This window comes from Podarcis muralis, chromosome 9 (assembly GCF_964188315.1).
Source record: "Podarcis muralis chromosome 9, rPodMur119.hap1.1, whole genome shotgun sequence".
Classification (NCBI taxonomy): domain Eukaryota; kingdom Metazoa; phylum Chordata; class Lepidosauria; order Squamata; family Lacertidae; genus Podarcis; species Podarcis muralis.
The window spans coordinates 10,305,627-10,328,687 of record NC_135663.1 but is presented as its reverse complement, the minus strand read 5'-3'; the positions used below and the strand labels follow the sequence as shown (position 1 = coordinate 10,328,687).

The window sequence follows — 23,061 nt, the reverse complement described above, 5'->3', positions numbered from 1 at the left end:
TGTACCAACATTTCCACATTTGATCGGTTTGCAAAACGCATACAAGGTCACAAAATTTAGTTGCCCTGACAAGAGAGTGATATATAATATGAACTGTATTTCCCCATTTTTGAGCTTACTGTCTTTGTTGTTGCTTGGCGTGAAGTAGGTCATAAGGTAGTCAAAGAAATGGTTGAGCTGCAGAAGACAAGAAGAATGCTGTCAATGTCTATCATTAAGCCATCTTTGTACTCTCTTCCCCTGCCATAGCCTCTCCCTCCCACTCTGTTCCCTCTCCCATTTCTCATGCCACACCAGTGACGTAGCGTGGGTTGCCAGAGCCTGGGGCCATGTGGAGAGGGTGGGCTGGAAGGGAGAGAAACGGACAAAGTATACATTCACACTCGGCTGCCTATCGGCGTCCACGTCACCCAGGAGAACGCAGCCACAGAGGAAATTGAAATTCACAGCATGTTGTACAGTCATACCTCATGTTACATTTGCTTCATAATACAGTGGTACCTCGGGTTACATACGCTTCAGGTTACATACGCTTCAGGTTACAGCTAGCCCAGAAATAGTGTTTCAGGTTAAGAACTTTGCTTCAGGATGAGAACAGAAATCGTGCTCCGGCAGCGCGGCAGCAGCAGGAGGCCCCATTAGCTAAAGTGGTGCTTCAGGTTAAGAACAGTTTCAGGTTAAGTATGGACCTCCGGAACGAATTAAGTACTTAACCCGAGGTACCATTGTACAATGAATTGGGGGGGTGTGTGTGTTTAAAAAAGCTTTTGTTAAAAATCCAGAAGCCTTTCTATTAGGAATTATACGTACTGACATCCCAAACGAACAGAAAATACTTTTTATGCATGCGACAACAAAACATAGACTATGAAATAATATGCAGTTGGAAATGTTGACAATAGGACTCAGGGAGGGGATGGGGGGAAGTTGCGAGATCAGAGAAATCTCATTTTATGGATATGTATGAGGCATTGTAACTAATTTGCATTTGTAAAATCAAATAAAATTGATTTCAAAAGGAAAGGAAAGAAATTTTGTGCCCCTAACGATTTTGTGCCTGGGGCAACCAACACTGTGCCCACCCCACCCCATGCTATGTCACTGTGCCACACAGAGCTGCATGCGATTCAGAAGATGTGCGAAACTGGCACATGCCATGTAATTTTGGAGTCTTCAGTGCTTCTCCTTCCAACACACACTCTGAGGATGCTCAGTGGGCTGTTTGGGTTTGTTTGGAGTTTTCTGCCTCCTCTGTCCCTCATACATGCATACATATACATATATTACGAATGGGAGTCGCAGCTCAAAACGAGGATAGCAAAGACTGAATGAGAGCACGGTTGAATTGAGTTATGCTTGCACGAAAGTACTGGTACTTAGGCAGAGGGTTGAGAATGCATTTGGATCACTGAATTCTGTTAGCAACACAGATGGAGACCAGGGAGAAAAGAAACCCTGATAACACTTGACTGTGGACAACTGAACCAAAACAGTGTATAATTTGAGTGGGGAAAGATTTTGTCTCTCTTACTTTGGGCCTTGTACATATCAGAAAAATATTCAGTTCTGCGTACAAGAGGAAAACTCCCTTAGAACTAACCAGCCAATCAGCACAAGTTACCTCAGCATGGATCATGCCATCTTGATTGGTTGCTAGGCAACACCTCCACCCCACCCCGCCTACTAATTATGAACAGAATTAACCCTTAGGTTCCAAACCGAATGCTCCCTGCTGTTGTACTTCCATCAAAGTCTGGGCTGTGTTGGGGGCAGATGAGAATCAGGAGACTAATTCTGAGCGCTAAATTCCTTTTACCGGTACCAACAGCAAAACTAGAACAGGCAGAAGGAAGAATTCCCCCTCTGCCTTCTTCCTTTGCCATCATACCTTGAGATGATCCAGCTCTCCCGCATACTCTATGGACTGAAATATGCGCCATGTGCATCTTCGGCGCATTTCAAGCCGGGCCACATAGCGTCGATACCACGTTTGGATCAGGATAGCTCCTCTGAAGGCTGAGATGCAAAAAGAGAGATGTGTGATATAGCCTTTCGCTTTTTGGAGTACAGAAACATGAAGCCCATGAAACAGCTGACATCAGCAGCCAGCAACCTTGGGCAGCTGTTGGGGCCAGGTATCATGGCAGAGTCCACATGACACAGAAGTTTGGCACTGCCACCCATCCATTTCTTCAGCCATCGACTTAACTGGTAGAAGGAATTGGGCCTAGGAAGCAGCCCGCCATTTTAAATAGCCCACATTGTGCCACAGCAGCGCACCACTGTGGCATTGTGGGTAAGTAAAATGGCAGGCAGCTCACAACCCTGTCCTTTCTGATTGTCCAAGAAGCTCTTTGGAGAAGGGAAGAAACATTAGGAGCTTCTCAGATGGGTAGAACGGCCCCGGACACTGGCAACCCACCCTACACCACCGGTGTGGTATGAGAAATGGGAGAGGGAACCCTACGCTGTGCTTTGGAGAAATTAAAATCTGGTAGGAGATATTCTTGCTGTTCATAGAATTGTAGGGCCACAAGGGACCACAATTCAGGAATCAGAAATCTCTGGCTAGCCAACCTCTATTTATAAAACCCCAAAGAAGGAGAGCCCACCTCCTTCTGAAGTAGTCCGTTCAACTGTTAAACAGCTCCCGCCATTGGTTTGGTCTCCTCCCCTCTCCCCTCGCCCAAATGAGGGCAATATCTGACACTGTTCAACAGCTTTGTGTTTTCCATTCTTCCTAGCACTCCATGCCCTCCCAACATTTCTCAGGTGGAAATGGGGACATTTCTGACTCCCCACCAACTGACCTCCGTATTCCCCGCCCCCCGAGCAGTTCCTATCAGAAGAAGAGCGAGTGCTGCCACCACCTCCACACCTATAGAAGAAGAATTTGGATTTGATATCCCGCTTTATCACTACCCTAAGGAGTCTCAAGGGACGCGGGTGGCGCTGTGGGTTAAACCACAGAGCCTAGGACTTGCCAATCAGAAGGTTGGCGGTTTGAATCCCTGCGACGGGGTGAGCTCCCGTTGCTCGGTCCCTGCTCCTGCCAACCTAGCAGTTCGAAAGCATGTCCAAGTGCAAGTAGATAAATAGGTACCGCTTCGGCGGGAAGGCAAACGGCATTTCCATGCGCTGCTCTGGTTCGCTAGAAGCGGCTTGGTCATGCTGGCCACATGACCCGGAAACTGTACGCCGGCTCCCTCAGCCAATAAAGCGAGATAAGCGCCGCAACCCCAGAGTCGGTCACGACTGGACCTAATGGTCAGGGGTCCCTTTACCTTTTAAGGAGTCTCAAAGTGGCTCACAATCTCCTTTCCCTTCCTCCCCCACAACAAACACTCTGTGAGGTGAGTGGGGCTGAGAGACTTCAGAGAAGTGTGACTAGCCTTAGCAGCTGCATGTGGAGCAGTGGGGAAGCGAACCCGGTTCACCAGATTACGAGTCTACCGCTCTTAACCACTACACCACACTGGCTCCACACTGGCTCACACTGCTATGTGTGGGACATAGCTCGCACACACATTCCAACATACTAAGAAAACCCCTTAAACACACACCAATAGCACTTGCAGGGGAAATAGGGACATTCCAGGGTCAAATCAGAAGCCAGGATGGCTTTTGCAATTTCGGGAGTGTCCCTGGAAAATCGGGACTGGCACTCACCCGAAGAAGGGAAGAGCTTAAAGGATGGTTTATTTTCTTCAGCCAAATTCTTGGCACTTTTTTTCCTGTTCATCCCTCCCAACTGTACGACTGATTCAGCCAGAATGCTAGTGTGTTCTAGGGCTTTTCCTGGCTTCCAAAACAAGCCAATCAACCCATTTTGAGCTGGACGGGTTCATTGTCTGAAACCATCCAATGGGAAAACCGGATGCAAAGCAGGAAGAACAAGTCCTGACCTCATTGGCTAGAACCTTCAGCAGGAGTAAAGTTCCAAACTGAAGCTTCTCTCCTGCCAGAGAAAATTCAGCGGAATTGTCATATAATGTCAGAGACCAGGCTGAGGAGGACTGCTCTGATGAGGAATGGTGGGAGCCTTCCCCTTCTGAAGCTGCCCAGGAGCAGGGGAGCAGTATAGATTTGGAACAGTGGTTTGCAGAGGGGCATAGTTCTGAAGACAGAAGTTGGGAAGAACTGGGGGGTGAACAGCAAAGCGAAGAAGAACTGGAAGAGACAGAACAGACTCTCTCTCACTGGAGATTGCCAAGCCTATCAGTCCAAGGTCACACAGAGCAGATAAGGTGGCATAGCTGTCAACTTTTCCCTTTTCTTGCGAGGAATCCTATTCAGAATAAGGGAATTTAAAAAAGGGAAACGTTGACAGCTATGTAAGGTGGCTACACAAAAAGCACGGTGGTTGCGAGATCAGGTTGCAAGACGCGGAAGAGACAGGGGTGACTAGGGAGAAAGTGGGTGGAAACCTTAATTGGGAGCACCTTTACTCTGAAATGGACTTTTCGTTCTTTCGCTGTGATCATTAAAAACTCTTTAAATGACGAGAAACTCTTTTTGCTTTGTTCTGCTTATCCAATGGGAGGGAGGAAGTCTGACATATAGTGAGGGTTTGCGCTTTCAAAAGAGATGGGGAGCCAGTGGCTCTCCTGATATTGCTGGACTCCGGTTTCCACCAACCCCAGCTAAGATCAACAATAGTGGGCAGGGAAGAACTTCTTTCCTTCCATGCTTTCCACAGGAGAATGAACCTTCTTCACATGCTCCTTCATTGGTTTTTCCCTTCACTCAGACTTTCTGACATGCTGTTCTTCCATAGACCTTGTTTAGATTTCTTTTTATAAATATAAATAAATTATTTATTACACACGAGATGCATAGTTAAATAAAACGAGAATAAAAGTACAGTCGTACCTCGGAAGTTGAACAGAATCTGTTCCGGAAGTCTGTTTGACTTCCAAAACGTTCGGAAACCAAAGCGTGGCTTCTGATTGGCTGCAAGAAGCTCCTGCAGCCAATCGGAAATTGCAGAAACCCCATTGGATGTTTGGCTTCCAAAAATAGTTCACAAACCAGAACTCTCACTTCTGGGTTTGCGGCGTTGGGGAGCCAAAACATTTGAGAACTAAGCTGTTCGAAAACCAAGGTACGACTGTAAATAATACTGTGTTTATGATTTGATGGAAAGAACAAAGGGTGTAGCGGAAAGGGAGAAACAGCAACTTGATGGAAAACTGGGTGGGAAGTCGACAAAAATAAAAGACGAAATTGTGTTTTGACTGCCTTATGTTAAAAACGTTGAAACTTAAAAATATATAATTGGAAAAAATAAAACAGCAGTTTGCAGAATGCTCAATTAAACGTTTCTGAATACAGAATACTGCAGAATGCTCAATTAAACGTTTCTGAATACAGAATACTGCAGAATGCTCAATTAAACGTTTCTGAATACAGAATACTGAATAACCAAGTTGTGTCAACATCTATATAGCATCATTATTAGATATGAAATGATGTATAATAATGTGTGTGCTTAGATTGTTGACCGTCAGTAAAATGTATTTTGCATCAACGACAATTTTAATTTATAGGAAGTAAAGGAGAAGCAGGACTTGACTGTCAACAACAGGGGTGGGCTAACCTGTAGCTCTGCAGATGCTTTTTGAACTACATCTCCCAATAGCCAAAGCCAGGGAGTTGTAGCTTATCAACATCTGGAGGACACCATATGAGCCACTCAGATCTACAAAGTAATCCATTTCTGCATGGCCAGTGTCCCCCCTGAATATGACTAAATGCCTGCCTTGTCTGTGCATTGTCAAATTTCACAGGGCCACCAAATTTCCTACTGGAGAGATTATAGAACGTTAACTTACCAGGATGTGAAGCATCTGGCAATTCATGGCCTAGTGAGAAAGGAGGAACATATGGATGTTTACTCAAAAAGGACATCAGAAGACAACACTGAAAATGTTTCAGGAAGGAAATAAATAACTTACCTCTGTTTGTCTTGGACACAAAGGTGCTGTGTGCAGAACTACCACATCCCATAGCCTTCGAGCAACACACCTATCGGATTGCAATTAAACACAGTATCTTAAATGTACAAAAGCTACATGCCAGTGGTCCCCAATCTGTGAGCGATTGCTCTCCTCTAGGGATGGGGAGGAAATTTGATTCACTCCCATTAAGATGAATTGACCTAATTTGCACTTTCTGAAGCAATCCACAAACCAGAGCACAGCCATACTTTGGAATTTGCACATCTCTGGATTTTGAGATGCTGTTGACTCCGGTTTATGTGGACAAAAATGTCTGCACTGGGGTGAAGCGTGCATAAGAATGAATATATTAATGACAACAACATAAAAATGCATCGCATGAGGGGAAATTGTTTTGAAAAATTTGTGTTCGGAGAAATGGTATACAAAAATGTGCATATCAGGAGAAATTTGTACTAAAATGCTTAGGAATGTTTGTGAGAACTTCAAAAAAAATATTGCAGGCTGATGAAGAAATACAGAGAACTGAATTTAAGACTGGTAAAACGAGAAATTGACAAATTTGTCTTCTCTTCCTCCATCGTTGGTTGAACTGCTGTGACGTTACTTTCAAACTGCCAGAGTTTCAAACTGCATGCACAGTATTCCTTTAGGGCACATTTGAATTACATTCTTTCCCTCAAAGAATTCTAGGTATTGCATACCCTTCAACATTTCTCCGACGAAAAATTGGACATCCTACCATACCCTCCAACATTTCTCTGATGAAAACGGGGACATCCTAAGGGTATACGGGACATTTTGGGATCAAAGCAGAAACTGGGATGGCTTCTGTAAATCTGGGACTGTCCCTGGAAAATAGGGACACTAGGAGGGTCCGGAGATACACCTCTTTGCCAGACGTTTGACACCTAAGGTATATAAGTTTAGGACCCACCCTATTCTTCTGATTGTAAATTGTTTTAACTGATTTTTATACCGCATTCTTACATAACCTGCCCTGGGATCTTATGGTGAACAGAGAGCATGAAATCTAACAAATCACCATGATAAATGGGGCCCAGTCATGACTGACTTCTGAGTGATCTTCTTACATACAGGCTGAAGAGATGATGTTTTGGTCAATATGCCTGTACGTAAATAGAAATTCAGGACAATTAAGAGGGGGGGGAAACCATACCTTAATCCTGATGCCTGCTATAGAGAGGGATTCTTCTGCCTTTGAAGCCTTGACGGGATGTCTACTTGATGTTGGATGTTGTTTTTTCTTGCTAGCCTTATGCATTTATAAAACAGCTGTTAATTCTCAAGTGCTTCCAAGACAGCTTTCTACACTCCAGACTGAATAAATGATCTCCGGGGGTTTAACAAGATGAGCATTCTCTTCTAGATAAAGTTGCCGTAGGGAGAAAGGGCAAATTCCCCCTTTTTTTGCCCCCTGTATGTGAAGTGTTTGGTTTATTTACTCGATGTTGCTCTAAGAGGTCTTAAGAGCCTTCCCACGTGACAAGGAAAGACAGCAAACTGAAATGGATTAGGATTACATACAGGATTAAGAACAAAGGATATAGTCCATTGCCCTTTCTCGTCTGAGGACCTGATCATGCACACCTCTGGACGCTCCTTCTGTTTTTGAAAAACCCTCGTCGTTGGCCTTCAAGATGTTGCTGAACTACAACTCCTCCTTTCCTGCCTGTGAGGGGAGCACCCTGTTGCAACAGTTCAATAAAGATCAGGCTTATGAGCTGCTTGACTTCTCAATATTCTCTGGTTGGCCTGTTATTTTCTCTGACCGATGGAGAACCTACAAAGGACTCTGTAAGGGCTCTTGTGTCCCCCATAAGGGAATAAGGGCAGGTTTTTGCTTATTACAACATTAACAGCACTTTTGACCCCGGAAGAGGGCAGAACAGGGACGGAACAGGGCACAATGGACAACACGGGTTTATGCCTGACTGCTGACGCACACAATTACCCAAAACACAAACCCTGCGCAAACAGAGTTGCCTGTACTTATGAGCCTCAGGCTGCAATGCCTTTATTTTCAATGGATTTATCTAGTCCTTTTTGAAGAGTTAGCTAAGACATTATCCATTGCTACATCTTGTGGTACTTAAGACACGGGGGGAGAAATCCAGTTTGCATTTAAAGGCGAACTTACTAAATTCTCACTTTCCAAAACAATACGCAAATCAAAACACAGCCACCCCTCAAAATTTGTACAGTTTTGCAATGCATCTCTCTAGTCAATAAATGCGTACTTGGGAAAGCGTGTGCAAAAATGCATGTAACAGTGAAAATAACACACAGTAATTCATTATCTTTGGGGAAATCGCTTGCAAAAATGTTTTGTTAGGCAAAACTGCATACAAAAAGCTGTTTATTGGGAGAAACTTTGCATTACAACGCTGACAAATTTTCATGATCTGCAAATCGTCGCAGAAAAATGACAAGCTCAAGTTTAAGATTGGAAAAATAAACTTTGAGAACCAAAATGGACGGATGCATCCAACTGCAGTGGTAAAATTCCACACTAGAAAGGTATTTAGGATGAATACTTTGTTTTGCTTGTCTAGAATTTGCTTCCAGCCCATTTGCATGGATGCCTTTAATTTCTGCACTGTTTACCTCATTAGGCACTGTTTAACACTAGTGAGTATAAACTGGGTCAATGCAAAGCTCCCTTAACCCTTTTGGGGTTTAAAGCAGAGCGTGTTGGTAAGCAGGTAGCGACACTTCGGGTGAGATCTTGATCCTATTAAAGCCCCTGGCAACATGTTTGTTGTTGACTTCAAAACACAATTTCACAGGCAAGGATTTTGGAGTGTGTGTGTGTGTTTGTGGGGGGCGAGAAAGTATGTCCATGTCTGTTGCACTTTACCTTAGAAGAATGAATGAATCTTTATTTGCGTCAGCCATCGGCCATAGCAACAAAACAACAATACAATATACAAAGAATAGAAATAAAAAGTCAATTATATAAAATACATTTTAGGGTTTTGATCAATAGTCAGATAGTGGATCAATAATCTCAATACTTAAAACTTGGCAGAGGTGATAAAATAATAGTAGTAAAACATAATGATAATAATAATAAGATCCTAGGCAAGGAATCCGGGTGACGACACTGATGTCATTCAGATAGCAGCTCTCAGTCTCATTGCTCTCTCGATAAATTTGGCAACCTTCTCTGTTGTCGAGCTGTTCTGGTCGGCTAGGAGTGAGAACAGTTTGGCTTCACAAGAGTGGCCCGGGATGGCAGATAGGAGCGGCGTGATGGTCTCATCCCTGAGATCTTTATATAGGGAGCAAGACAAGAGAACGTGTGACACAGTCTCTACGTAGCCAGCTCCACAGGGGCAGAGCCGGTTCTCGAATGAAATTTTTTGATATCTACCTTCAAGAACAGCTGAGGGTAACATATTTAGTCTGGCCAGTGTAAAGGCCCGCCTGAGTTTTGGAATGGTTAAGGTAGACAAATAAGGTGCCCGAAAATCAAAGTGGGAGGGGGGCAGATAAGCGTACCAAGCACTAAATTTCTTAATATAGGCCAGGTTATTCTGCTGCTCAATATCCTTCATTCGCTGGTCAATAATAGTTTTTGCCTTAGGGAGACCCATTTTCAGTAGATGCTGTGCTTGGAGGCCACATATAAGTAGTTTTTGATGCACTACTTTGGACCACCGACTTCTATGAGCATCTCGTGCTACTAAAGATAGTAGTCCGGATGGGTTTAAGTTTAAGCGAAGCCAATAGTTAAATGTTCTTAACCAGGTTCGGGTTTCGACGGAGAGGAGGCCAGTCTCCAGCCGTAGGGCCGCATTTGGTGCGCATGGTGGAACGGCTAGAATCTGTCTTAAAAATTTAGACTGGACCGTTTCAAGTGTGCGGCAATGATTTCCCGTCCAGATTTGGGCCCCGTAGAGTAATTGCGCCAAGGGTTTTGCTTGAAAGACCTCCAGAGCTGCGGGGATATGTCTGCCCCCTTTCGTAAAGTAAAAGCGAGACAGTATTTTGGCGCTTTGAGATGCTTTTTCCCTCGCATATTTATGATGGGCCTCCCAGGCCCCTGTTGACTGGAAAACTACTCCAAGGTATTTGAAAATTTTGACCTGTTCTATTGGCTGATTGTCCATCTCCCATCTGTGCTGTCTGTGTCTCCTAGCGAAGACCATGACTTTGGTTTTTTGGTGATTAACCACCAATTGATCTCTCCTGCAGTAGGCTGAGAATTCTCTTAGTAGCCTTTTGAGGCCTACTTTAGTTCGTGATAAGAGAACCGCATCATCCGCATAGAGGAGTACTGAAATTGGTTTTTCGGCCAGTTTGGGGGCATGAAACTCCGGGGATGTTAGGTATTTGACCATGTCATTTATATATAAGTTGAATAAGGCTGGGGCTAAAATACAGCCCTGCTTGACTCCTTTGGTGGCTGGTACAGGGCCAATTAGTTGCCCATTTACTGAGGTTCTTACATATAACTTGGAGTCCTTATATAGGCTTTTTATCAAGAATAGTAATCTTTTGTCAATGTTGGTAGCATTGAGTTTAGCCCAAAGTTTGACTCGTGAGATCGAGTCAAAGGCTGCCTTCAGGTCAATAAATGCTGCATATAGAATCCCACGTGTTTTATTGGCGTATTTGTCAATGAGGTGTGCTAATACGAAACAATGGTCTATTGTTGTTCTGCCCTGTCTGAAGCCGGCTTGCTCCTCTGCCAGAACTGCCTCAGTTTCCATCCAATCAATTAGTTTGATGTGGAGGTGTTTGGCATACAATTTGCTGGGGATAGTAAGGAGGCTAACGGGTCTATAGCTCGCTGGATCTGCCATAGGACCCTTTTTATAGATTGGAATGATTACTGCCTCTGTCCAGCAGCCAGGGATTATGCCTGTTGAATCAATGTATGTGAATATTGACGCCATTATAGGAGCCCACCAACTGGTATTGTTCTTCATGATCTCTGCTGGAATGTGGTCTATGCCCGGGGCTTTGTTGTTTTTCAATTGGCCAATTAGTTTCCCCACCTCCTCTATGGAGACAGGAGGCCAATATGGTAAATTCTTGGAGTAGGCACTTGGATCATTGTGCTGAGCTTTGTCGTCATAGAAGAGGTTTTGGAAATATTTCATCCACTTCTGGGGTTCTACAGTACATGTGGGACCAATCCGCTCTTGGCCCAGGAGCCCCCTAATGGTACGCCAGAAGGAGGTTGAGTCTTTCTCATTCGAGGCCTTCACTAAGTTACACCAGGCCAATCTCTCAGCTTTTTGTTTTTTTACCTTTAATAGCTGTTTATAGTTTCGTCTTAAATCGATGTAAGCCATAAATAGCAAGGGTGCTCCAGTGTTTCTGTAGTTCCGGTAGGTGGATCTCAGACGTTTCCTTGCTTGTCTGCACTCCAAATCAAACCATCTCTCTTGCTCCTTTGCCCGCTTTGTAACAGAATTAAGTATCTCAGTTGTTAGAAAGGTTTTTAGTCTTGCTAATAACTCGTTGAACGAGTCCATGGCCTTTTCCCCGGTATTAGCTGATACAATGGCTGTATAGATGGTCTTCACGTCTTCCGAATGGAGGAGATGAGTTAGCTCTGTATTGAGCATGGGGGTCCATTTAATTCTTCTGGGGGCCAGTGATCCCAGATTAACGATGGGGGTGTAGTATAGGTTAGCCGTGGGTTGGTTAAACGATGGGCCATTGAGGGTTAAAATTAGTGGGAGGTGGTCACTTTCGGTGTTATGTCCCACTTGAAACTTCGACACAGAGTTATAGGCGAATCTTGATATCAGAATATAGTCTATCACACTTCCTCCCATCTTTGAAAAATGGGTATACTCCCCTGGGCGATCCTCTTCCTTACTACCGTTTATTATCATCAGCTCCCTCCTTTTTGCGACCTGGGCTAGACATAGCCCCGAGAAGTTGCATTTATTATCTTTAGAAAGTCGTGAAACGCCTGCTTCGGTTGGACTTTCAGGGTCCTGAATCTGATTATATTGGCTGTAAAGATTGTTGTCATCAATTCCCATACGGGCGTTGAAATCCCCCCCGATTATAATCGGTGTAGAAGGGTGGGAAGATTCTATGGACTCTAGAAATGCCTCTAACTCTGCCCAGTAAGCTTTCACTATAGATTTTTTTTGACAGGGGGGCAGATAGACATTGACCACTACCAGTGCATCTCTTTTAAATTTGAGTAGGACTGCCATGGCTAGTGAATTGCAGTTTGGGAGGGCTTTTAAGGAATGTTCAAGCTCTGTGGAGATAAGGCTAGCTAAACCTCCACTAGGCCTACCTCCCCTCACAGATGGAGTAGCAAATAGGGAGTGACAAGAATACCCATTGAACAGAATGGGGTCGCTGTGCCAGGTCTCCTGCAGGAGGATGATATCGAATTGCTTAAGAAACATTGCAAGTTGTTGATTGTTTTTCTTAGTGCGCCATCCTGCAATGTTCCAGGACAGCAGCTTTAATTCTCTGTCCCTCCATGGTGTAGATTTGATGGGTCCACGGTGTCCAGTGACCCCTTTACATCTAAAAAAACACTCCCATTAAGTTTGTCAATAGCCATCTGCTGCATAAGGGAATGATTATCCATAGCTCTTGGGGACTTAAGGGGGTGGTTTGGATTTGGCGGAGTTGCTAATTCATTTGGGGAGAGTTTTAAATAGTTGAACCAGGTACTCGGAGACGTGACAGTCTGTTTTAGTTTTGCCTTACCATACACCAGCGGGGGCTGCGATTGGTCTTCCGAATCTACACATTTAAAGGCGCCTCCCGCCGTCCTCTTGTCCACTAGGCACTTGGGGGATATAGGCCGTGTGTGTGAGCCTTCCGTAGTCTCCACATGGGTCTCCTTTTTGGTCAGTCTGCTTCTCAGGGTGTCCAGTCTGGCCAAGATTTCCTTTTGGGCTGGGATCTGCAGTGACCAGAACCGATTTATTAGGGCATATTCTTCTATGGAAAAAGAGTCCTCTCTGTCGCTCAAATGAAGTTGAGTCTCAGTAGGAGCTATGTTTTCCTGCTGGTGCACTAGGCTCTGGTTTTGCTGGTTTTGTTGCATGTGCACTCTATCGTTTTGTACCTCTGTTCCTGGTCTCCCTACCCCCATGGCCGCCAGTAGGGAGGTTAGTGGGGCTCTGTTTTCAAAGATTCTTAATAAATCTATTCCTTTCTTTAAAAATAGATTTCTTGTTCTAAAGATGAAGTTGACCAGATTATGATCTGTGAAAGTGATCAGGGCACGGACTGAATGTCCATCTTGATATAGGTAGTCTATACTGTCTATGTCGGTTGCTTTAACTGCCCCAGGTAGAATGTTATTTATAATAGTCAGCAGGTGCCTCACGCGGTCTGTTCCTGTGCGAGGGCCCAGTGGTTTTGGATAGTTCGTGAATACCATCTTTTCCGGGCTTAGAACCAGGATCCATTCTTTCTTTCTACTGCGGGCTTGGAGTTCCCGCGGGTTCCCGTCTGTATTGGAGATCCCCGACTTACTTCTGTTTGCAGTTGCTACAGGGGTCCTAGGTGGATTCAAGGCAGGAACATCCAGCTGTAGTTTGGTTGCTTTTGTCAGGCTGGGCGAACACAGGGGGAGAACAGCCGTGGGGGGGCTTATTTCTTTGAATGTACTTGGGGAATTATTTTTACATATGGGGAGGGGTTTGGTCTTTGGCGAGTCTCCCTTGTCGATCTCTTTGGTGCCTTGAGCTTTGATTTTTTTTGTGGATATAGAAGGTGATGATAATAAGTTGAAGAGTTTCTGCCACTGTTTTTTACTGATGTGTTGGGTTTTTCTAGATGGCTTAAAATTTTTGATGTTTTTAGTTTTCTTCGTCTTGGTTTCCAGTTTTCTTTTGTGTGAGTTCTTTTTGGGTGGTATGTGGATTCTAGCCTCTGAGTCCAAGGACTGATCTGTGGCTCTTTTTGCTTGTTTGAAATTCTCCACAAGCGTCAGGAGTAGGCCATTTGTTACTGCTAGGAAGTTTTTTATATTGTAGAGGTCTGTGCGTATCTGATCTATTTGATCGTGTAACTGGTCACCCCTCTCTTCTATACTGTTGGCATTCGCTGTGGGTTGAGGGTCTTGCTGGTTTCCCCTGGGATTCTGAGGGTCTTGCTGGTTTTCCCTGAGATTCTGGGTTGATTTTTGGTGCTCGAGGTCATTGGGGTTGGGGGAATTGGTCATCAAGGCATTCTCAGCTAGGTCCAGTTCATAAGCACATAATACACATCGTTTTTTAAATATGAGATATGAAGTTCTAAAAAAACAGTCGCCCAGTTAAGACAGCATGGGATGAGAGACAACAAGCGTGGTCCCTGTATCATTTTGTGAACTACAGGTAAATGTGCTGCAGTGGGAACAAAATGGTTAGATAATTGCTTCTCAATATTGAACACTTTTGCATTCTAGCGAATAAAAAAAACCAAGCAGAAAGGGGCAGATATTTTTGCCTTCCAGCTAAAAATGGAAAATGATCTGCCACGTTCTGACAGATCCAACTACAGTGGTACCTCAGGTTACATACGCTTCAGGTTACATACGCTTCAGGTTACAGACTCCGCTAACCCAGAAATAGTGCTTCAGGTTAAGAACTTTGCTTCAGGACGAGAACAGAAATCGCACAGTGGTGGCGCGGTGGCAGCGGGAGGCCCCATTAGCTAAAGTGGTGCTTCAGGTTAAGAGCAGTTTCAGGTTAAGAACGGACCTCCGGAACGAATTATGTACTTAACCCGAGGTACCACTGTACTTGAAATGTGCACATATATACAAGCAAGAATAACTCGCAAGACGTATCCCCCAACCTTATGTTCCTGTTTCAAACTGGCTTCCCACACTTCCAAATAGCACTTAGATCACCAAGTGAGTTGTGGGTTCAAGTCCCATGTTGGGTGAAAAATTCGTGCATTCCAGGGGGCTGGACAAGATGACTCTCATGTTCCCTTCCAATTCTACAATTTTATGATATCCACAGGGTGGCGCTGTGGTCTAAACCATTGAGCCTCTTGGGCTTGCCAATCAGAAGGTCTGTGGTTTGAATCCCTGTAATGGGGTGAGCTCCCGTCAGTGGCGTAGCGTGGGTTGTCAGCACCCGGGGCAAGGCAAGTAATTTGCGCCCCCTAACCCGTGGATTTGCGCCCCCTAACCTGTGGATTTGCCCTAACCCCAGATGTTGCGCCCGGTGCAGCCGGCCTCCCCTGCACCCCCCACGCTACGCCACTGGCTCCCGTTGCTCGGTCCCTGCTCCTGCCAACCTAGCAGTTTGAAAGCACGCCAGTGCAAGTAGATAAATAGGCACCGCTGTGGCAGGAAAGTAAACGGCGTTTCCATGCACTCTGGTTTCCGTCACGGTGTTCCGTTGCACCAGTAGCAATTCAGTCCTGCTGGCCACATGACCTGGAAAGCTGTCTGTGGACAAATGCCAGCTCCCTTGGCCTGAAAGCGAGATGAGTGCCGCAACCCCATAGTCGCCTTTGACGGGACTTATCCATCCATCCATCCATCCTTTACCTTTTCACCTTACATACATTCTTAATTTGCCACATTGGGGAGGGGGACTGGGAACCACCCAAAGAAACAACTTGTTCAAAAGCTACTACTTTGTAAGTGTGAGTATTATCCTCCTTGAATTGTAGCTCCCAGAAATTAATGTGCTGTACAGTATGATCATATATAAGCCAGGGATTCCAAGTACAGTGGTACCCCGCAAGACGAACGCCTCGCGAGACGAAAAACTCGCAAAACGAAAGGTTTTTTCGTTTTCGAGTTGCCTCGCAAGACGAATTTCCCTATGGGCTTGCTTCGCAAAACGAAGCTTGCCCCGGGGACAGCGGGTCTTCTCTTTTGAAGCAAGGGGCGGCGGGGAGATCGCTTCTCCCGGTGCTCCGAAGCGGGGTGGGGGGGCGGGAACACCTGCCCCAGCCGCCGGGCTTCGTAGCGCTGCTGCGAAGCCGGGCGGGGGGGCGGGAACACCTGCCCCAGCCACCCCGCTTCAGAACGCTGCTCCGAAGCGGGGTGGGGGGGCGGGAACACCTGCCCCAGCCGCCGGGCTTCGTAGCGCTGCTGCAAAGCCGGGCGGGGGGCAGGAACACCTGCCCCAGCCACCCCGCTTCGGAACACTGCTCCGAAGCGGGGTGGGGGGGCGGGAACACTTGCCCCAGCCGCCGGGCTTCGTAGCGCTGCTGCGAAGCCGGGCGGGGGGCGGGAACACCTGCCCCAGCCACCCCGCTTCGGAACGCTGCTCCGAAGCGGGGTGGGTGGGGCGGGAACACCTGCCCCAGCCGCCGGGCTTCGTAGCACTGCTGCAAAGCCGGGCGGGGGGCGGGAACACCTGCCCCAGCCACCCCGCTTCGGAACGCTGCTCCGAAGCGGGGTGGGGGGGCGGGAACACTTGCCCCAGCCGCCGGGCTTCGTAGCGCTGCTGCGAAGCCGGGCGGGGGGCGGGAACACCTACCCCAGCCACCCCGCTTCGGAACGCTGCTCCGAAGCGGGGTGGGGGGGCGGGAACACCTGCCCCAGCCGCCGGGCTTCGTAGCGCTGCTGCGAAGCCGGGCGGGGGGGGGGGGCGGGAACACCTTCTGAAGGCGGGCGGGGGGCGAAAGTCTTTGTCCCCCCTGCCTGCCTTCCCAGGGGCTTTTAAATCGCCCCGGACAGCGGAGAAGTCCTCCGCTGTCCCGGGGCGATTTTAAAATGCCGCCCGCCAGCATTTTAAGATCGCCCGGACAGCGGAGAAGTCCTCCGCTGTCCCAGGGTTTTTTAAAATGCTGGGGGTGGGAAGAAAAGCCCTTGTCCCCCCCCCCCAGCCTTCAGAAGAGGTCCGGGGACAGTCTGTCCCCGGACCTGGTCTGAAGGCGGTTTCCCTAGGAACGCATTAATTGATTTTCAATGCATTCCTATGGGAAACCGTGCATCGCAAGACGAAAAAACCGCAAGACGAAGAGACTTGCGGAACGAATTAATTTCGTCTTGCGAGGCACCACTGTACAGTGGTACCTCGGGTTACAAACGCTCCAAGTTACAAACGCTCCAAGTTACAGACTCCGCTAACCCGGAAGTAGTACCTCGGGTTAAGAACTTACTTCAGGATGAGAACAGAAATTGTGTGGCGGCAACGGGAGGCCCCATCAGCTAAAGTCGTACCTCAGGTTAAGAACAGTTTCAGGTTAAGAACGGACCTCCAGAACGAATTAAGTTCTTAACCAGAGGTACCACTGTATTATATGCACACACAAAAATCACATATACCCGAGCCCTTGGTGTCACCCTGCGTCTAGCGGATGAGGCGAGATATGGAATCCCTTGTACTCTACAGCTGGCGTACTGGGTGGGTCTCACCTTCATGTGAGAAGAAAGGCTTTAAAGCTCAATCATACCGGAGCCGGCGCGAAGGGTAATGGCTGCCCTTTCCTAACCGGGAAGGGAGCTCCGTCCGAGAACAGGTCGTCCGCTACGGCGAAGCGGAGACCCACACCGGAAAACTGCAGGCGGCAGAAGCCTGCAGCCTTGGGACCCGGCGGGCGCCAGAAGCTGCCCCCGAAACGTTGAAGGGACCCCGTAAGGGGCTCCGGATCTCGGAGGAGGCAGCGGCGCTGAGGGTCGTTCCGCAATCGGCAGAGAGAAGCCGCGAAGCCGTTGCCGGTGAGCGCCGACCTTTCTTCCTGGATTTGGCATTTAAAACACAGCAATCCGTGAGTAACAGAGACTTTTAATCAATTGGAGACCAATTTGAGACCAAAGTGATTGAATTTGGCGGAAAGTGGAGGACGAAAAGAAAAAGGAAGTCCGTCTTCCGCTGCCATTGAACTTCAACGCAAAGAGCTGGAGGAGTGGAGGCTGTAAGTAAATCTTTTATTGACTGGATCTGAGCATTTACTGAACTGTATTTAAAGGCAGAAAAGGAGTTCAAGCATTGGATTTATGTGTTAGCATGGACTTTGAAATCTTCTTCTGCTGAAGTTACAATTTAAAGAAGGAAACCAGGGCTGGAGCTGCCTGGTAACAGTAGCAATCAGTTTGCAGACCTAAGCATTTTGATACATAAACTGGGAAAATTTGAGAGGCTTGGACTTTGTTATTTTATAACATCAATTGAAGTACCAGCAAGCACTGTTTTGAGACATTGTGTTTTTACAACACCAACTCTGCTAAAAACTTAACATTTGAAGGTTCTTGGGACTTTAACTTTTATTTTAACTTTTATTCTGGGGTAATCCTTCCTGAAAGACATTTTAGGCTCCCCCTAGAGGTTTTTGGACTTAACAACAGTGATATTGCTTTACTTTCTATTTCTTGGCCTGTTGGCTGAGTGTTGCACCTGGGCCGTCTCTTTCTCATGGGAACAACTCAGCTTGACCTTGACTACTAGATAAGTTTGGAATGAGTGGTGCAAAGAAAAAGGAGACCAAGGAAAAAGAACAAAGACCAAGAACGAGACAAACAACTCTAGCCTCAACTCTACACCAACGTAGATCGTCTGTGCCTATTTTGCACTCTGAGGAAGAAGCTGCCTCCTTGCCACTGGCAGGGGGAGGAGAGACAGAGGATTTACAATTGGAGGATATGGCCTCAGGATCAGCTTCTTCCATTTTAGAAAAAATCTATGAAAAATTGGAATCTTTGGATAAGAGAGTGGAATCTTTGGACAAAAAAGCTGATGAGCAAACTGCGAAAATAGACCAGAATACAGAATGCCTAAATAGAATAACTGGGCAAGTGGCACAGAATACCCAATCGATTGCAAAATTGGAGGAGGCCTCAGGTGAAAACAGGAAATTGGTTGAAGACACTAGCCAAAGACTTGGACAGCTAGAAAAAGAGGTAAGACCACTCAACAAACAAGTAGGTGAACACCAGACCTATCTTTCGATGATTGAATTGAAAAATAGGGAGACCAATTTAAGGATAAGATTTGTACCCGAAGTAGAAGAAGATCACCTGGCTGAGTTCCTGACTAAAATATTTTCCGTGCAGTGGAAACTTGAAGAAAAAGACTTTAAAATTACATCAGCCTTCAGGCTGGGAAGATTGATAAGAAAAGACAAGCCCAGAGATTGCTTGATTACAGTGAGATCAAAGGAGGAAAGGGACAGAATTTTGGGCCTACATTACAAAAATTCACTGGACATTCTGGACAAAAGAATTGAAATTTATAAGGATATTCCTAGACAGCTTTTGGATTTGAGATCAGGATACTTGGAATTAGCAAAACTACTGAGGAGCAACTCAATCATCTTTAGGTGGGAATTCCCTCAAGGATTATCGTTTACTTTTAGAGGGAGGAAGATCAAAATCAGAACATTGGAAGACAGAGACAAATTTCTGAACCAGTACGGAGAAGACCTTCATAAAGGACTTGGATCACTGTCGGAGCCTGGAGCACCAAAGGAACCGGCACCCTTGGATGATAAAGTACTACCCCCTGAAAAATAACCAGATTTCTACAGGATGTCTCTGCAACTTCTGAGCTGGAACATAAATGGCTGCAACATTCCCGAAAAAAGGAAGAAAATCTTCCACATATTAAAAAAGGAACAATTGGACATTATTTGCTTGCAAGAAACACACGTGACTAGGCTCCATAGAAAAGTTCTGGTAAATAAAAGACTCGGCCAGGAATTTATATCTTCGGACAGAGTAAAGAAGAGAGGGGTGGTGATATATGCAAAGGAGAGCCTTTCACCCAAATTATTATTTAAAGATGAACACGGCAGAATTTTGGCAGTTGAAATACAGCATCAAGGAGAAAAAATTATGTTATTAGGAATTTATGCACCAAATGAAGGGAAATTGGAATTTTACAAGAAGTTGCATGAGAGCATGCTGGAATATCTGGATTTTGACAACATCATCATGATGGGAGACTTGAACGGGATTGTATCAACTAACATGGATAAGTCAAAAAGTCAAAAAGTTACCAAAGATGGCAGACTACCAAAGACCTTTTTTGAAATGACAGACAATATGGACTGGATTGACATCTGGAGAATGAGAAACCCCTTGGGAAAGGAAGGAACATTCTTCTCTGAAGCCCATCTGACCTGGACAAGAATCGACCAAATATGGATTTGTGACCTATTGGTATTTGGGACCTCCGCTAATTGACTTATTGGCCCTCAATTAGCTACGCATGGCCGCCCGGCACACTTCCCTGCGAGACTCTGGTCCGTCTCCAGCAGCTCTTCATTCACGCCAGTAGCAGAGATAAACACAGCGGTGATAAAACTGTCACGTCCTTTACTTAGCTTCCAGACAAACACACGCAGCCAGGTTTGTCCTTTTTCAGTTCTTTATTCCGACTTTCCCCCAGGGATCTCCTGGGCTCCTGGGCTCCTTGCCGCCATTAGGAAAAACCGCGTCTTCCTCCCTCAAAGACCAGAGGGGAAGAAGAAACTCCTCCCAAATTCCTCCCAGCTTCTAGAAGCTGACGTCAGAATATTGAGGCATCCTGGGAACTTCTTAACCTGTTAAGTTCCAAACCTGACACCCCCTCTATGCCGAAACCATTCTGACGAGACCCTCTTGAGTTCAACACCTTGCCCTTTTGCCTTGTGCCACTTCCCGGCATCTTTCCCAGGCACCTGTTGAACCCCTTCAACATTCCCAGAATCACACTGTGCGACACTTTTCCCCGCACCTGTGACCTGATACCCTACTGACCCTTTAAGGCCAGCAGTTGTGTCTTCTCCGTCAGACTCTTCCCCCTCTGACTTGACAACCCTTCCGTGAGCTTTCTCCATTACCGGAGATGAAGCCTCACACCTGGACACTCCTTTAACAACCCTTGGAGATGCCCAAACCTGCCCTGAACCCTGACCCTGGACTTGGTCCCCATCACCGGGTTTGAACCCTGATTCTGGACCTGACCCCCGTCACCGGATTCAGCAACAGCCCCCCTTCTCCCTTGAGAAGACTTTGCACCCGTCACCTGGTGACGTATTTCCTTTTCCTTGAAAAATTCCTCCAGAGCAGACCCAGTAAACTGTGACCCTTGGTAGCTCTTGAACCCTTGCACCTTGGTGAAAAACCTTAGTTCCACCTCCGCAACCCAATCCTGGATCAGTTGCGCCGCCTCCCCCTGTGATTTGAGAGAGAGACACCAGCCCACCTGGCTGTGGTCATCTGTCAGCGATGGCACATACCTGGCCCCACCCAGACTCTCACACCTCATGGGTCCTGACAGATCTGTGTGTGAACAAACTCAAAAGCTTCCTTGGCTACCCTCCCAAACCCGGGAAAACCAAGTACTTTTGCACCTTTGCATGCCCTGCACCCTAGGGACCTCCCACATTTCCGGAGTTTACACCCTTTGTGCACCTGTGCAACTTTTGCACATCTTTGGGAACCTTCCCACCACCCTCCAGAGGTGACTCCAGAACAAAGAAATTATTCTTGCTCTTCGCATGGTGACCAGTTGTCGCCCCCCTCTGAAAATGGAACAGGTGTCATTTTCAAAGCATTTTTTGAACCCCTGCTTCGTTAGAGCAGATACAGATAAAAGACAACTATTCAGTCCCGGCACAACGTAGATCTCTTGCTCCTCCTATAAAAGGGAGAGAAAAACACGTTAGCCACACCACAGACTGATATTGTGCTCCGTCTGTGAACATAACAATTGTTCCTGTTGAAAACAGCCCTGCAGTTCCGCATTCCGCCTGCAGGCTTGCCTATCAGGTGCTGCCTGATAGCAGAAACCAAAACACCCAGCGTGTCACCGTGTTCTGGCTGAAGCTGTTCTGCACAGTTGCCATAGAAGCAACAAACGTCCCGCTGCCTCTGTCCTTGGCAGCGTCCGAAACCGCAACATCCTGCGTTGCTCTGAAGACCGGACTTATCTCAGAGTTCCCAGACAACTCTGCAGCACGTATCTCCCTCTGCAGCAGATGGCTGGCCTTGAAGCCTGTAGCTGTGCCCTGTTTCCCAGGCTTCGACTTCCGACGCAAACATCTCTTGGCAGCCTTTGGAAAAAGAGGCTTTTCTGTGCTTTTACTGCTCACCGCCCCCCCACTGCTCCCAGGGCTCCCAGGACGCTTTCCTGCACCCCCAGTGGTAGGTAAAGGGCTCCCAGCAGCTTGCCTCTCTCCAAGCTCCTCACGCAGACACGTTGCATCACGTGTAGCAATGACGAACTCCAGTGGAAAATCACTGCTCTTGGGCTCCTCCCAGCTGGCCTCCTTCTCCTTCTTCCGGAAAAGCACTCCTTGCCAGCTCCGCCCACTCTGAACCTCCACTTGATTCCAGCACGTACAGTGGAAAACTTTTTTGAACGTGCCTTTGGAAAAGTCCGCCCCCCCCACCTGCTCAGCAGCACTCCTTGTGGCTAAAGCATCAGGGACAGGGGCTCCAGCCGTCTCTAGGCTTTTGTATTCCTTCTCCAGGGCTCTGGCCTTTTGCTGAAGCTTCCCAGCAAATGCAGCACATTCCCAGATAGCCCTTTCGCCCCCCCTCTGGGGCCCACAGCCCTTCCCAGCTGTGCACCAGCTCTCACGAAGGTGGTCAGCGCCATCTCCCAGCACCCAGAACAATAGACTTCAGATCAGCAGCCAGGTTGCCCAACTTCTTAAAGTGAGCATGGAATGTCCTCCAAGACCTGGCAGCCTGCCATCCTCTTCCGTTCTCCCAAGGGGCCCCAAGCTTACTTACAGTTCACAAGCTCCTCTGGCACTCCCTTCCGTGGAGAAACGATCTTCCAGCTGCTCTTGCTTTTAGCTCTGTGTCCCAGCAGCTTTCAGCACAGGCAGACCTTTCTGTGTCTTTCAGCCAGCTGCTTTTAGCTCCGCAGCTCTCCGTCTCCTGCCGTATTTCTCTGCCTTCGACCGCAGACTTCAAACGCATCCCGGCAGCCGTGACAGTTTTACAAGCGGTAATGATCCATAACCTGTGACCTATTGGTATTTGGGACCTCCGCTAATTGACTTATTGGCCCTCAATTAGCTACGCATGGCCGCCCGGCACACTTCCCTGCGAGACTCTGGTCCGTCTCCAGCAGCTCTTCATTCACGCCAGTAGCAGAGATAAACACAGCGGTGATAAAACTGTCACGTCCTTTACTTAGCTTCCAGACAAACACACGCAGCCAGGTTTGTCCTTTTTCAGTTCTTTATT

General features: G+C 46.9%; 1 protein-coding gene across 1 annotated transcript in view; it reads right to left on the bottom strand.

Moving 5' to 3' along the window:
- The window catches only part of PPEF2 (protein phosphatase with EF-hand domain 2), a 33,763-nt gene extending 26,417 nt beyond the window's left edge, over positions 1 to 7,346 (bottom strand). Inside the window, exons 1-4 of the mRNA XM_028744994.2 lie at positions 5,958 to 7,346; positions 5,835 to 5,864; positions 1,889 to 2,016; positions 120 to 177 (exon numbers count right to left, since the gene is read on the bottom strand). Coding sequence (XP_028600827.2) covers positions 120 to 177; positions 1,889 to 2,016; positions 5,835 to 5,864; positions 5,958 to 6,009 — 268 coding nt within the window. The 5' untranslated portion in view covers positions 6,010 to 7,346. The remainder of the gene's footprint in view (positions 1 to 119; positions 178 to 1,888; positions 2,017 to 5,834; positions 5,865 to 5,957) is intronic.
- Positions 7,347 to 23,061: the final 15,715 nt, after the last annotated feature.